The 13016-nt window shown below is 37.4% G+C and overlaps 1 protein-coding gene across 1 annotated transcript in view; it reads left to right on the forward strand.

The window, feature by feature from the left end:
* The window catches only part of pth2ra (parathyroid hormone 2 receptor a), a 58572-nt gene that overhangs the window by 26923 nt on the left and 18633 nt on the right, over window positions 1-13016 (forward strand). Inside the window, exons 8-9 of the mRNA XM_039682065.2 lie at window positions 1815-1875; window positions 8001-8067. Of these exons, the coding sequence (XP_039537999.2) occupies window positions 1815-1875; window positions 8001-8067 (128 nt within the window). The remainder of the gene's footprint in view (window positions 1-1814; window positions 1876-8000; window positions 8068-13016) is intronic.

Here is a 13016-nt window from a genome sequence, read left to right on the forward strand (position 1 = left end):
AGGACTATTCATGCTTTGTAAAGCATTTATAAAGGTGATTTAAAGACTCGTCGATCTTCTAAACAGTAAAATGTAACAAACACAACACAGTGATACAGAACATAGAAATATTTAACAGCCTTTAAAATATGCTTTACAAGGCATGACTAGTCCTCACTTTAGATGAGCTCACGAACATAGTTAACTGACCACTACTAAATGCTTTATAACTACCCAAATTAACCCTTAATTACAGCATTAATACATGTTAATAAAGCATTTATTAACACATTAAGTTACCATCACTATATGTCTGAATAATAAGATGTATGAATGTACATTTAAATAGTTTATTAATCATTTACTTACTCGCTCTAAGTAATCGTATGAACCACTGAAAACTCTTAAATAACTGGTTAATAAAAAATGCAATTCTTCATTTAGAAATGATAAATTGATCATTAATAAAGGATGAAAATACAATTATTAAACAAATTATAGATATGCTTTTAAAATCAAGAAGAAAGCATTTATAGCTGTATTTATGAACTGCTTATTAATGTCTATTAATGCTTTATGAATGATGAATTAATGGTTTACTCATGCTTAACTAATGATTATTAGCGTGTAGTTATTATAAAGTGTTACCGACATTGCTTGCAAGCAACCATAAGGCAAAATTGTGTTAGCGGGGCCAACAATGAATACTGACCCTGTGAAGCTCCACGCACCAACATTTTGTCTTATTTTCAACTTCTTCCTTATGTTGTGAGGATCGCAAAATTTTATGTGCACCTGTGCAATTGCTCTGCTAATTCAACCTTCACACTCTGCTCTTACTGATGGAATGTAAAATCAATGAAGATTAGCCACCAGGCCATGCATGTATAGGCGTGAAACCTCCAACACTTTATTGAACAGCTTTCAAATTCAAAGGCTGATTGTGAATCGAGACAAACCATACAAAGTGAAAAAAATAATAATAGCAATTCTGTCAGAAACCAAAAATTCAATAGTTTCCTATGTGCCAGACAGAACAGATGCTCTTCCTGTCCAGTGTTCAGAATGAAAAACACTCCATTGGTAATAAGTAAACAAGCAGCATTTTTCATCAATTTTACTCTACAGGATGTCAATCTATGACTACAAGCCTCCGCAGGTTCTCCAGAACCTATGGGAAGGCTTTAAATCAAGGCTCCAGAACCCATGGGAAGGCTTCAGTGCCTCCCCAAATAAAATAAGATATTTTAACATCCATTTACACAATGTTAGCTTTTGTTCCCGTCATTTATTGTAGTTTACTGCAATGCATGCTAAATTGGCTTTATGCCCAGCTGCACTACTTCCTGAACTTCAGCCAGCTCCTTGTTTTCTGTCTGTCATTATTTGGCAAACTTGATTTATTCAGGTGTATGATTATTGTTGCCATGACTACTGAGGTCAGGCACACTTGCTAATTTGTCCAATAATGACAGACAGGAAGCAAGGAGCTGGCTGAAGTTCAGGAAGTAGTGCAGCTGAGCATAAAGCCTATTAGGAAAACAAAGTACTGTTGCATTCCCGTTATGATAGTCCTAATATGAAGAGGATGCTATGTAAGTAAAGTTTAAGTTCTCAAATTACTTTACCCAGTTTTCTCTCTTTAGATATGTATTTGCAAAATGGTCAACTGAAGCATAATTTTCAAATAATGAAACATTTTGACTGTGACATTATAATATTATAACAATATATAATATACTGTAACCTCTAGCTTTACCATCGTTTTCACTTACAGCAAAATGTTTGCTAGCAGTTCCTTCCTTGAAACACTTTTCCCCCTGTTTTCATTTCAGGTGTTCCTGCTCTTTTTGTTGCTGCATGGGCAGTTGTCAGGGCAACGCTGGCGGATGCAAGGTGATTTCATGTGTTCTTTCTCATTGACTTGACCTCTTGTCCTCATCATCTTTGTAGAAATGATGGCAGACATCACTAGAGCCTTTGTGTGGCACCGTTCATGAAAGATACAGTAAAAAAAACATAAATGGCTCGACGATATATATATATATATATATATATATATATATATATATATATATATATTAGCTTTTTGATATCTTATTATTTTTTAATAAGAGTTACCCCCATTCGAAACAACCCTTCAAAATGTTTAATGGCAGGGAAAAAATATTGTATATCTGTAAATGTTTGTGTTTTTATGTTAAATATCCACTTATGTTCAAGCTATTTCTCACCAGATCATCTAAATGAAGTAGTGTTTTAATGTCAGATTGATGTAAGACTGTGCCATTAAGGGCATTAGAGGCATGATCTTTTCCCTGTTTTATTTTCAAACACTTGCTGAATGCCATTGTTTCACTACCATCGAGAACACAATTTATATTCTTGCAGCTAACATGCTGTTAGTCATTGTACAAAGGCAAATGTCTTCAAGCAACAACTTGCTGCTCCTCTGGGGAGATCATTCTTTATAAACATAAGGCTTTGTTTTAGCTGTGGTGTTTATTTTTTTACTTGTGTTGTTAAGGTGACCTAGTTTAGCTTATCACAGGTTTTATCTTTATTGCATCTAAAAAAAAAGAGTCAACACTGCATGTTATGTTTAGAGGGGGTCATATGCTATAATATTAAATAAATATTTAAAATTATTAGCAAATTTCACAAATTCTGAAATTTATATTTTGCAATATGGTGATATTATGAAATTAACATAAGACGTGAGCTTCATTATTATTATTATTATTATTATATCTTTCTAACTGTTTGTGTGGCACATACAGGAGAAGATCTGACAAAGAATGAGGCAAGCAAAATGACTTTAATGCATTAGCAGGGAGCTGATTGTGAGCACTGTGAGAGACTACCGCTTTGCACGAGCTGCTCCTGCCTGTCAGTGTTCTACAGTAGGAAAGTTTTCAGCTTCACGTTCCCCGTGGTTCTGGCACCACTGCTGCACGGAGGTGGAGATCGTGGGGTTTACAAATGGATCTCGCGGAGAGCTCTGCCTTCACTCAAGGAATTTAGCACTCTCTCGCTGGGATCAGAAGCCCTTGCTGCGGCTTCTTCCGCCCGGGGAGAGAGCCCGGTACTTCAGCTGTGTAAGCTCTGGGGAGGTGGATGTGCTGAGGATCAGGGCAGGGAACATGCAAGACTCGTCACTTCTGTCCCCTGCAAATGAGGAGCTGGTGGGGGTGATAACTCTTGCCAACTCTTGCCGTAGAAGTTAAATATCTACTGGCGGGCCGAGAAGCTGAGCTCTCGTCTGAAAATGAAACTGGACGAGTACTTCCTTTCCCCAAAATCTTTACCTCCTTCCTGGGGCCTTCCATTTTTTCCCCGACCTTATTTTCAGTGCCTAAGTCCATGTATATTCTGATATGAGGGGGTTGAAAGAGTATGTTGTATGACATTGTCCCTGAAGGCCATGATACCGCCCACTAAGCCACTCAGAAGATCATTAGCTTTGGTGGGTAAAGCAGCAGGTCAGGATGGTGCATGTCTGTGCACAATGTCTATTCTCCAGGCATACCAGAACAGATCGACCTGCTAAAAGACCTCGATGAAGGCAATGGCCGATGGTATTCGAGAACTGTGTCAGGCCCATAGACAGTAAAAGAAATGCAGACAGCGACCCCATTGATTTCAACGGAGAAGACTGAAACCTGTTCATTGCACTTCCTGTCTGATGTCTGAGCGACAGATCAAACTGAGCTTGACGACCGCCTGACAGTGGTAAATCTTCTAGTAACTGTGCCAAGACAAATCTGAATCACCTAATTCCTCAAAAACATTGTTGAAATATTTTATCCTGTTGCTTTTATGGACTCTCTATTTATAGGCTCTGTTTATGCGCTCTATTTATGGGCTACCTTGACTTTGTGCCTCCATGTCCCCCCGATTACATCATAGACAGTAAAAGATTGCCTGCGAGCTTCTCCTCCTGTCTATACGGTAATGTCTCTATTGTGCGACAGAAAGTCCCGTGGTTATGACTCGATCTTTAGCCGATTTTTACAAAAACGGCTTCTATGGGGCCGTAACGAAAGATACAAAGTAATGGAACATTATATACATTGTCGTGTTTCGTTAGAAATAAATTAAGTCTTTGGACGCCTCAGATGAAAAGTTATTCGCTGTCAAAGTGACACCAAAATGAATGGGAGTCAATGGGATGCTAACAGCAGGTGAAGTTCTGCTACAATAGTGGCTCCCGCGAGGCTTCAATTTCTGATTGGATTACCCCCTTGGTCGGTCCACAGATTTGTCTCCCCAGGCCAGTAAGAAAATGGCCAGAGGTATCGTCCAGCTATGGTAGCCCTGGTGGTCATGGAGAGTCATCTCTGGCTAAGTCTTTCTGATATAAAAGAAAAAGACAAAGATTTTCTGCTTAATGCTCCGCTCTTTCCACCTGGCCTCTTCGGCGACCGCTAAGTCGTCGAGAGGTGTCAGGAGCCCAAGAAACAGACGGCAGCATTCAGGCAATGCCTTCCTTACCGGACACAGTATCGGGTTCTTCCCTTCGGTCCAGCCGTAGCACCCCGCACTTTCACAAAATGTGTGGAATTGGCTCTTGCTCCGTTGAGATTCCAGGGCATCCATATGTTGAATTATATAGACGATTTGCTCATCCTAGCTCAATCTGAGTATATGGTGGTTCAGCATTGAGATGTCATTCTCGATCACATGCAAAAGTTGGGGGTAAGGCTGAATGGCAAGAAGCGTGTGATGTGCGGCAAGAAGTTCTCCCTTCATAGATCAGGACCAGGAAAAGCTGAACCTTGCGTGTCCAGTGAGTGCTGGATGCTTATGTCCACAGAGCTACCCTGTGGAGGAAAACTGATCAAGTTTGTGTCTGTTTTGGATCGCCTAATAAAGGACTTCCTGTATCCAATCAGACAGTAAACAAGTTGATAGTCAATGCTATTTATCTTGCTTATGAGGTATCTGGCCAGTATGGCGGCCTACAATGCCTTTCTTTTGGGGGTTTCCCTTCAAGATGTTTGCAATGTGGTTCTACAATCTGGACCTGGGCTCTGCCCCAGATTCACAAGTTCTTTATTAGTTGTGCTCACAAAATTCACACAGACAAACGTTTGTAAGCATGATGGTTTGGGAATTTCTGTTTCCAAAGCATAATTGACACAACACGAGTAAGTTACCATGTGATTGACTTGCTTTGGCTATCTGAAGCTAATGCTGGCCATTCCGGATGCACTTTTATGCTTCCTGGTCATGACGTCACCAGTCTGTGATGTAACATTTCACCATTGGACTGATTTCACACACGTGCTTCAGACTCAGTCACACAGAAGCGTTCGCAAAGCATACTCTCGTCCCCATCTCAGGGAGCAAGGGTATAGTTGTAACCTGAGACCTTCTGAAGCAGCAAAGTGATTTTTCTCTCTCACCACTGAGCAAGAAACTCTCCATTTACTGTACATACTGAGTTCCAGTCTGTGTGTTTCTTAGCTTCTTTTGGGACTATTTTCATTGCAGAGTAAAAATAAAGTAAATTCTTCATGGAACACTGTTTCATCAATCAGATGTATTGACTGGAACTATCTGTTGCATAATTGAATCTAAACAATGAAAATATTCAGAGTTCTTGCTTGTTTTGTCGCATGCACTTTAAACTTTATAAATAAACAAATGTTTGAAAAACCATTACTATATTTTTAGTAATCTAATCTAAACGAAATACAGTAAATCAAGATTGTATCAATAATAATTGCTTTTTAGTGTGATGGGTTTTGAGACTGACAATACTATATGATGAATTAGAATTTTCCAACTTTGAATTTATTTGATTTTGCTTCCTTATTAAAGATAAAAATAGCTTCTATTTTATGACTCACTGATCTTATATTCTACCTGAGTAAATTACATATTAAATGCTCATTTTGGCAAGGCAAGAAGTGAGAGCTCTGTAAATGATCTTGACATTTGTCAGTTCTCAGTGATGGTGGGTTAATGGGCTTCTGCATTTCTGTAAGATGTTCCACTCTGAAAATCAAATGTGAAGAAGATTACAGGTACTCTCAAGTCTTGATCTGCATTCCTGTAGCTTATCTTGTTGCAATAACAAAGCGGAGGTCATCAGGGAACATATACATTCTGATAAAATGTGTACCTTGAATGCATCACAACCCACTGGCTGCCAAATTGGTAAATGCAAATGTTGTCTGGGTGTTTGATATTCCACACACATCTCAATACTTGTACAATACTGTACTTTGCTATTTTTTGTTGTTTTTTAGTCAGAGGAAGCATAATTTTGACCTAGCATAAACAATGCATAAACAACTAGATTATACTTGTTTAATGCAAAAAGTAAAATTCAGCACAAATTTGTTTAGTTATTTATATGAATTCAATAATTATATAAACAATACTAATTAATAAGCAGTTATTTATCTGCATATTTTCACAAAAAATTTAAAGAAGGTAAAATGCAAGAAATGCAATTGCTTTTTTTGAATTGGTGCATTAAAAGAATCAGTGTGTAATAACTGATTCTCAGAAATTAGTGACTTAAAGGGTAACTAAACCCTAAAACCAACTTTTTTTTAGTTAATGGGACTTTATTAATGCTGTTCATTGATCAGAGTACATTTTTTGATTTTTTGACATTTTTTCAGAGTACATTCATCTTAGATTATCAAAGATAATCAATACAATAACATCAAATGGGTAAAAGTTGTAGGTTAAACCCAATATTTAGAAAAATACATAATGCTGAAGCCCTGATGTCCTTCAACATTGTGGGAAAATCTGAGTTACAAATCGCACCGAGCCTTTTGTTCCTTTTTTTAGACAGACAACAATAGCAATAGTTACAATAACATTATAGCTAACAATAGCAATTTGCATTCAGAGTTTACACATTTTGGGGGCAGAGTGCCATTTGCTTGGAATACACACCCTCCTTTGTGTACAGGTTATCCCTAAAACTCTTAATAACTTATTACCTTTTGCTTTATCAATCCAGACAATCGTGTCTCGATTGGTAATGCTACCTTCACAGTAGAGAGTTCAAATGTTAATTTCCAGAAAGGTCCTTTGTCTTCTCAGGGAGTGGTTGTTCCTCAAGTAGACTGCCTGGCATTTATCTAATTTCTCAAGTCTTATACACTATATTGCAAGTATTTAATACACTGATGAGCCAAAACGGACAGGAATAAAGATCTGAGCGACTATGACAAAGGCCAAATTGCTGGGTCAGAGTGTCTCTGAAAAAGCAAGGCTTGTGGGTTTCTCCCTGTCAGCAGTGTTGAGAATTTACCAGAAGTGGTCCGAGGATCGTATTATTTTGTTGTTGTTGATTATGGGTAGTATTTCTCTTTTTTTTTTTTTTTTTTGCTTTGTACACACAAATGGTTCTCCAGGGTTTCCTGGTATCTCTCTGCGCATTAAAGTCTTATTTACTACTTAAAAAGCAGTGACAGTCTCATTTTAATTAGATCTTGTTACTCCTTTCTTTGTTCTTTTACATGAAAGTAGAGTTGACTATCACATGATACTCTGCATGCAGTACCCATTAGTAACTGTCTAGCACTAAAGGTTATAATGAATGTAATTATTAACAAATGTTCATTATGACTCTTTAGTTTTGCTCCAGACTGGCCATGCATTCAGCAACCCTCTGAGTACTTACTGTATATCCTATTTATGGATAAAATCCTCTGCATGGTAGATTATCCATTCAGCTGCTAAGCATTACTAATTGGATTATGAATGGCGTAACAAATTGGTGGTAAACAAATGGAAATGAGTTTTATAAAGCGCCTGAGCTTACTCAATGTGAAGGAGGGGGTCAGTGACTTCAAGGAGAGCTAGAGACTACTTCTGATCTATACAGTAGTAGGCTACTGTGAAGTACAGTGTATCATTACTACACTGCCTCTAGGACTGGAAACCTATCTGCTTTTCTCCAACTCGATCTATGCCTTCTAAAATATCCATTGAATCATAATCCACGTGTGCCAGTTCATTTATCATTCGATCTTTCTTTTTCTGTGCAGATGCTGGGAGCTGAGTGCAGGAAACATCAAATGGATCTACCAGGTCCCCATTCTGACAGCCATTGGGGTGAGTAAAAGCGATGTGGAAAAACTGTCAGTCCCTTAATAAACACGGCGTAAGAACGAAGAGGCAGCCTGGGAAGCAGTTCAAAGACTGAGGCAATTTACTCTGAGCGAGAAATTGTCTAACTTTAGCCTAAGTTTTCTCTTTTCTGTTATTCAACACTGCAAGATGAAAAGAACTTTACCATATAAGGCAAATGTCAGAATAACTGGCAAGAACATTACCATAATTACAATGTGAGTGTGCGTGTGTGTTTCTTCCAGTTTTGTCAATTATTGGATTCAGGCGATAACATGATTCAGACATGGGCAGAGAAACTGAAGTGTCTCAGCAGGGATCCCCACGTTAACCTAAGTTCTCCATTCTAGTTCATTCTGATCATTTAAAAATGATTTTTGATTTAAAAACTGGGGATTTATTCATCACTCTTGAATTTAAGTGATTGTTTACAGCTACTGGTTTAACTTCCCAAGCAGTCAACTGCCAAGTTAATATCAGCCATGCAAGTGATGTGCAATGGTCCCCAAAAGTATTTGAACACTTAAAAATCACACTTAAAAAGTAATCATTAGAATCATCAAATAATATTTTAAACCAAGTGGAGTCTCAAGACCCTTTCTCAGAAATTACTGTCTTGCTGTTTAAGGTGATTTTGGTTTGTGTTTGAAATCAGACTACACTTTTTTTCAAATGTCCACTTTGGACATTCTACTGTATCTTTGCAACTACATGTCAACCAACTCTAGTTTGTTTAATATCTGCTAACACTTAATTTTGATGGTCCCTACCAGACATTTTGTTGACTATAAGTAGCGTTGCAATTACATCAACGTATTTTACTTACCCCAACCCTAACACCCAACCCTAGCCTGGTGTGTTACCATCATTCTAACAATAGGTATTCATGACAATACTTAACTTATTACTGATGTAAGTGGTTAAATTGTAATAGTTAAATGTTAATAGTAAACCGTAGATAGTTTAGTTCTCATGGAGGCATGCAAAAAAACAAAAACAAAACATGCAGTTGTGGGGCACTACTGACTTCCATAGTATTTTCATAGTAACAACTGTTTGGTTCCAATCGTTCTTCAAAATATCTTACTTTGTGTTCAGCAGAAGAAAGAAACTACTACTAACAGGTTTGCACAAATTGAGGATGAGTAAATGATGACAGAATTTTCATTCAGAAGTATCCCTTTAACTTGATTTTACTCACTTTATTTTACAGTCATGTTCCCCCAATGGCTGCCATGTACTATGTACTTATTTTTTAGTTATTACAAAAACTGGGTAATAACTACGTACTAACCCTAAACCTAAACCTAACCATAACACATGTAGTTACCTTATATAAACCAGTAATTTCTTAGGTAAATACACTGTGAAATATGTACAAGTCCACAATGTAAAATAAAGTGAAGCCCTATACCTGCTTATTCGTTAAGATGGTTTTTTTAGTAATGCAATATTAACAATCTTACTAGATTGTTAATATTGCATTACTCATTACGTATTTGCTGTTGTTGTTCATTAATGAAGAAACATTATTGAGTAATGGCTGCTGAAAGTTCAGCTTTGCCATCAAAATGTCAAAATATCGTGAGCTTAGAATTATAAGGTTCTATCTCCGTTTAGGGTAGTTCTGAGATATTGAGCATCAAAGTTTTTACATCCCAGCTGGTAAAACTGTTATGTCTTCTGTTATAGCTTTATCTATTAATCTTTTTCTTTCTTTCTTTTTTTTTTTTTTACAAAAATAACACCACACATGCATTAATAAACACCTAATGGATCAGATTATGTCAAACTCAATTTCGACCAAAAGTGGAGATAGAACCTTATAATTCTAAGCTCACAATACATTAAAATATAAAGGTTATTTTAAACTGCTATAATATTTCACAATACTGTATTTCTGATCAAATAAATGCAGACTTGTTATGCACAAGAGGCTTATTTGGAAAACTTTTAAAAAATTGTGTAACTCTAAACTATTGTAAATGCATATATTGTGATTGCATTTGAAATCAAGGCCATTGAAATTGAACACCCATTTTCCACTCTAAAATCCAGTTCTAGCAAACTTTGAAAAGTGACATACTTACCCTTTTCACTTAGCATTCAGATTATTTTGGCACGGATTTGTTCTTCAACAGTCTGCGTGTTTCAGCACTTTGATGTTTGGTCACATGACACAATGGTTTCTTTAAGGCTCCAGCCTTCACAGCTGGCATTGATTTTCTGCTGCTAGCTGCTCTCTGGCAATCTACTTCCATCCAGGTGGCAGAGAGGGTCACTGCTGATGTATTCCTGAGTGCCCTGCCATAAATAGAGTGGAAGCTGTGAGAGTAATGGATCCACAGATGCTAACGCATCTCACTGAAGTGACTGAATGAATCGACTCGGCCAGGCAAGTGAGTCATGAGAGAGAGTTTCCCCAAAGCGATACAAGTCAGAGCATCTAACCAAATGTGATGGTATACTCTCTGAACAACTTTCCACAGGTTTGTTTAACCATAGACATACGTATATTCTGTCATCATTTACTCACCTTAATATCATTCTAAAACTTTCTTTCTTTTGTTGAACAAAAGATGTTGCATCTTCTGTTGAATGGTGATAGATTAAGCTCCACAAATAACAAAATAAAGTATATAAAATAAACTTGTTTTTTGGAATTTTTTGGTCCATACAGTGGAAGTCAATGGTGGCCAAAACTGTTTTGTTACTATTTTATGTTATGCTCAACAGAAGCAAGAATGTCATACATTAAAAAGATGACAAAATCTCATTTTTGTTGTTTTTGTATTCTTTCTAAAAAATAGAAAAAGACCAAAATTACAGCACGTTTTTACTAAAATCTATTGCAAATATAGCCGCAAGCAGCCATTACGGGGCCAAGTGCAAAAGCAGTCGACAAAACATGCCAACATGGCTGGGAGTTTCAGACCAACTGCAGCAAGGAGCAATTAAAGATATTTAAAGATGAATTTAGACAAAATGGCTTAAATTATATATTCAGTAACTTAAAATGATTTCACTGTGACAATTATACATGAAGTTTTTATGTCAAAATGTGAAGGCATTACAGAGATAAAGCCTGAATACTTTGATGCTGTCAGAAGTTCCAAAAAGAAGGTTTTAAAAGAAAATAAAGATGGAGGACAGCAAGTTCATCCAAATACGTTAATCTTGGTATCTGTGTTATTGGAGTGACCCAAGGACTCTATTAAGACAAGTATCATTACAATAGGCAAATTTATTCAAAAATTATTAGCATTTTTGGAAAATAATTATAACTTCTGACCAAAAGGTGTTACTGTCTCAAAATCTTTTGAGTACCTTCAGGGCATGCTGCTTATGGCACACACTGAGTTTCGTAATGTTACGCCAATGCATTTGTTAAAGCTGCGGTAGGGAGTTTTGAGAAAACATTGACTTAGTCTGAAAATTTGAACAAGCTAGCACAACTTACAGGTCCCACCCCCTTGCACTCTGCTGCTCTACAGTTCGTCCCCCACAGCAGAGCCGGCCGTGAACGCGCAGGCTAGTAAACAGGGATGATGGCGGATAAAAAGTTATATGGCACATTCACTAATAGGGACTAAACGTCAACAGTATGCTTTACATTGACTATGGCCTGCCCATACTTTGGCAACAAACTTGGTCCTCAAATCCTTATGTATTTTCCAATACATGTAACTTTATGTTGCACTCTTTCTATAAGTTATAAATAGCTAGTAAGATAACGTTAATATAACGGTAACTAACGTTACAGTATGTAATTATTCTAGCGATATGTAATGCTAGATAAGGTGTGCTAGTACATTATTTCAGCAACATGACAAGCCAGTGAATTAGCAGGTTTCAATTGTTGCTTAGCAGAGTCCGTGACATTTTATCAACATGTTATGCGGCTACAATGGGCTGACAAATTAGACACGATTGTTTATCGTCATCGGTCTTTTTCCCTTTACCTCTTTGTTTTATGAGCAGGTGTCCCTTGAGAATTGGCAGTTTAGGGTACTTCTCCGTCTCGGTCTTTTCCGTCAATCTTGAGTTTGAACGACGGCACGCGCTCGCGCTGTGCAAGAGAGGGGTGTGATCAGCGCGTACACGAGCGTGATTGACACTGCTAAGACATTCTTCCTGGCTCTGATTGGTTGTTTCTGACGGGAGCGTTGTATTTCTGAAAATGGCAATAGGACCACTGGGAGGAGCCAGAGGAGCTAAGTTTTTTTGTTTTCACAGATTATCTGTCTCATATTCTACTGTCAGGACATAATGACAGTTTTAACAAATATGTAAAAAATATTTTTTTACAATAGTTACCTACAGCAGCTACAAAACTGTAATGAATTCAATGGCAATTGACCCTTCGCTAAGCCACGCCCGAAAACCGCCAATGGCCAATCATGTCTTAGCAACATAACTATGCGTGGGAGGTCTGGCAAGCTTTCGAACGAGGGAACATGCTGAGGCATTGTGCGTATGGATTGTGCAAATCTGATACCGGTATACTAAAAGTTTGGACGGGGGAGAGGAATTGTTTTCCTTCCAGAAAATCTAAAAGCCAAGGGGAGAAATGATTGGCGTGATCTAGCATCTATGTGCGAGACCCATTCTGGTAAATGTCGACATGCTTAACAAAAACACCTATTGCTTGGAAATATTGACGGTTCTTTGGTCATAATGATATAATGTAAAATATTACGATTAAAGAGACAAGACAAAGGCTCACTGACATACTTTAAAATATATTTCAGCATTTTGTTAATCGACGTCCTACTAACATTACCCCTTAACCCAATCCGATCGCGGCTCTCCCCATATTAGTGTTATTCCACAAGATTTATTGATAAGCTGTTTGATTTATAATTATTAAGATTATTTTCACATACCCTGCTGTGTATGAACATAGCTGTTCCTCAGTTTGTGTTTTCCATTTG

The sequence above is a fragment of the Pimephales promelas genome, chromosome 7, assembly GCF_988280905.1.
Source record: "Pimephales promelas chromosome 7, fPimPro1.hap1.1, whole genome shotgun sequence".
NCBI lineage: Eukaryota > Metazoa > Chordata > Actinopteri > Cypriniformes > Leuciscidae > Pimephales > Pimephales promelas.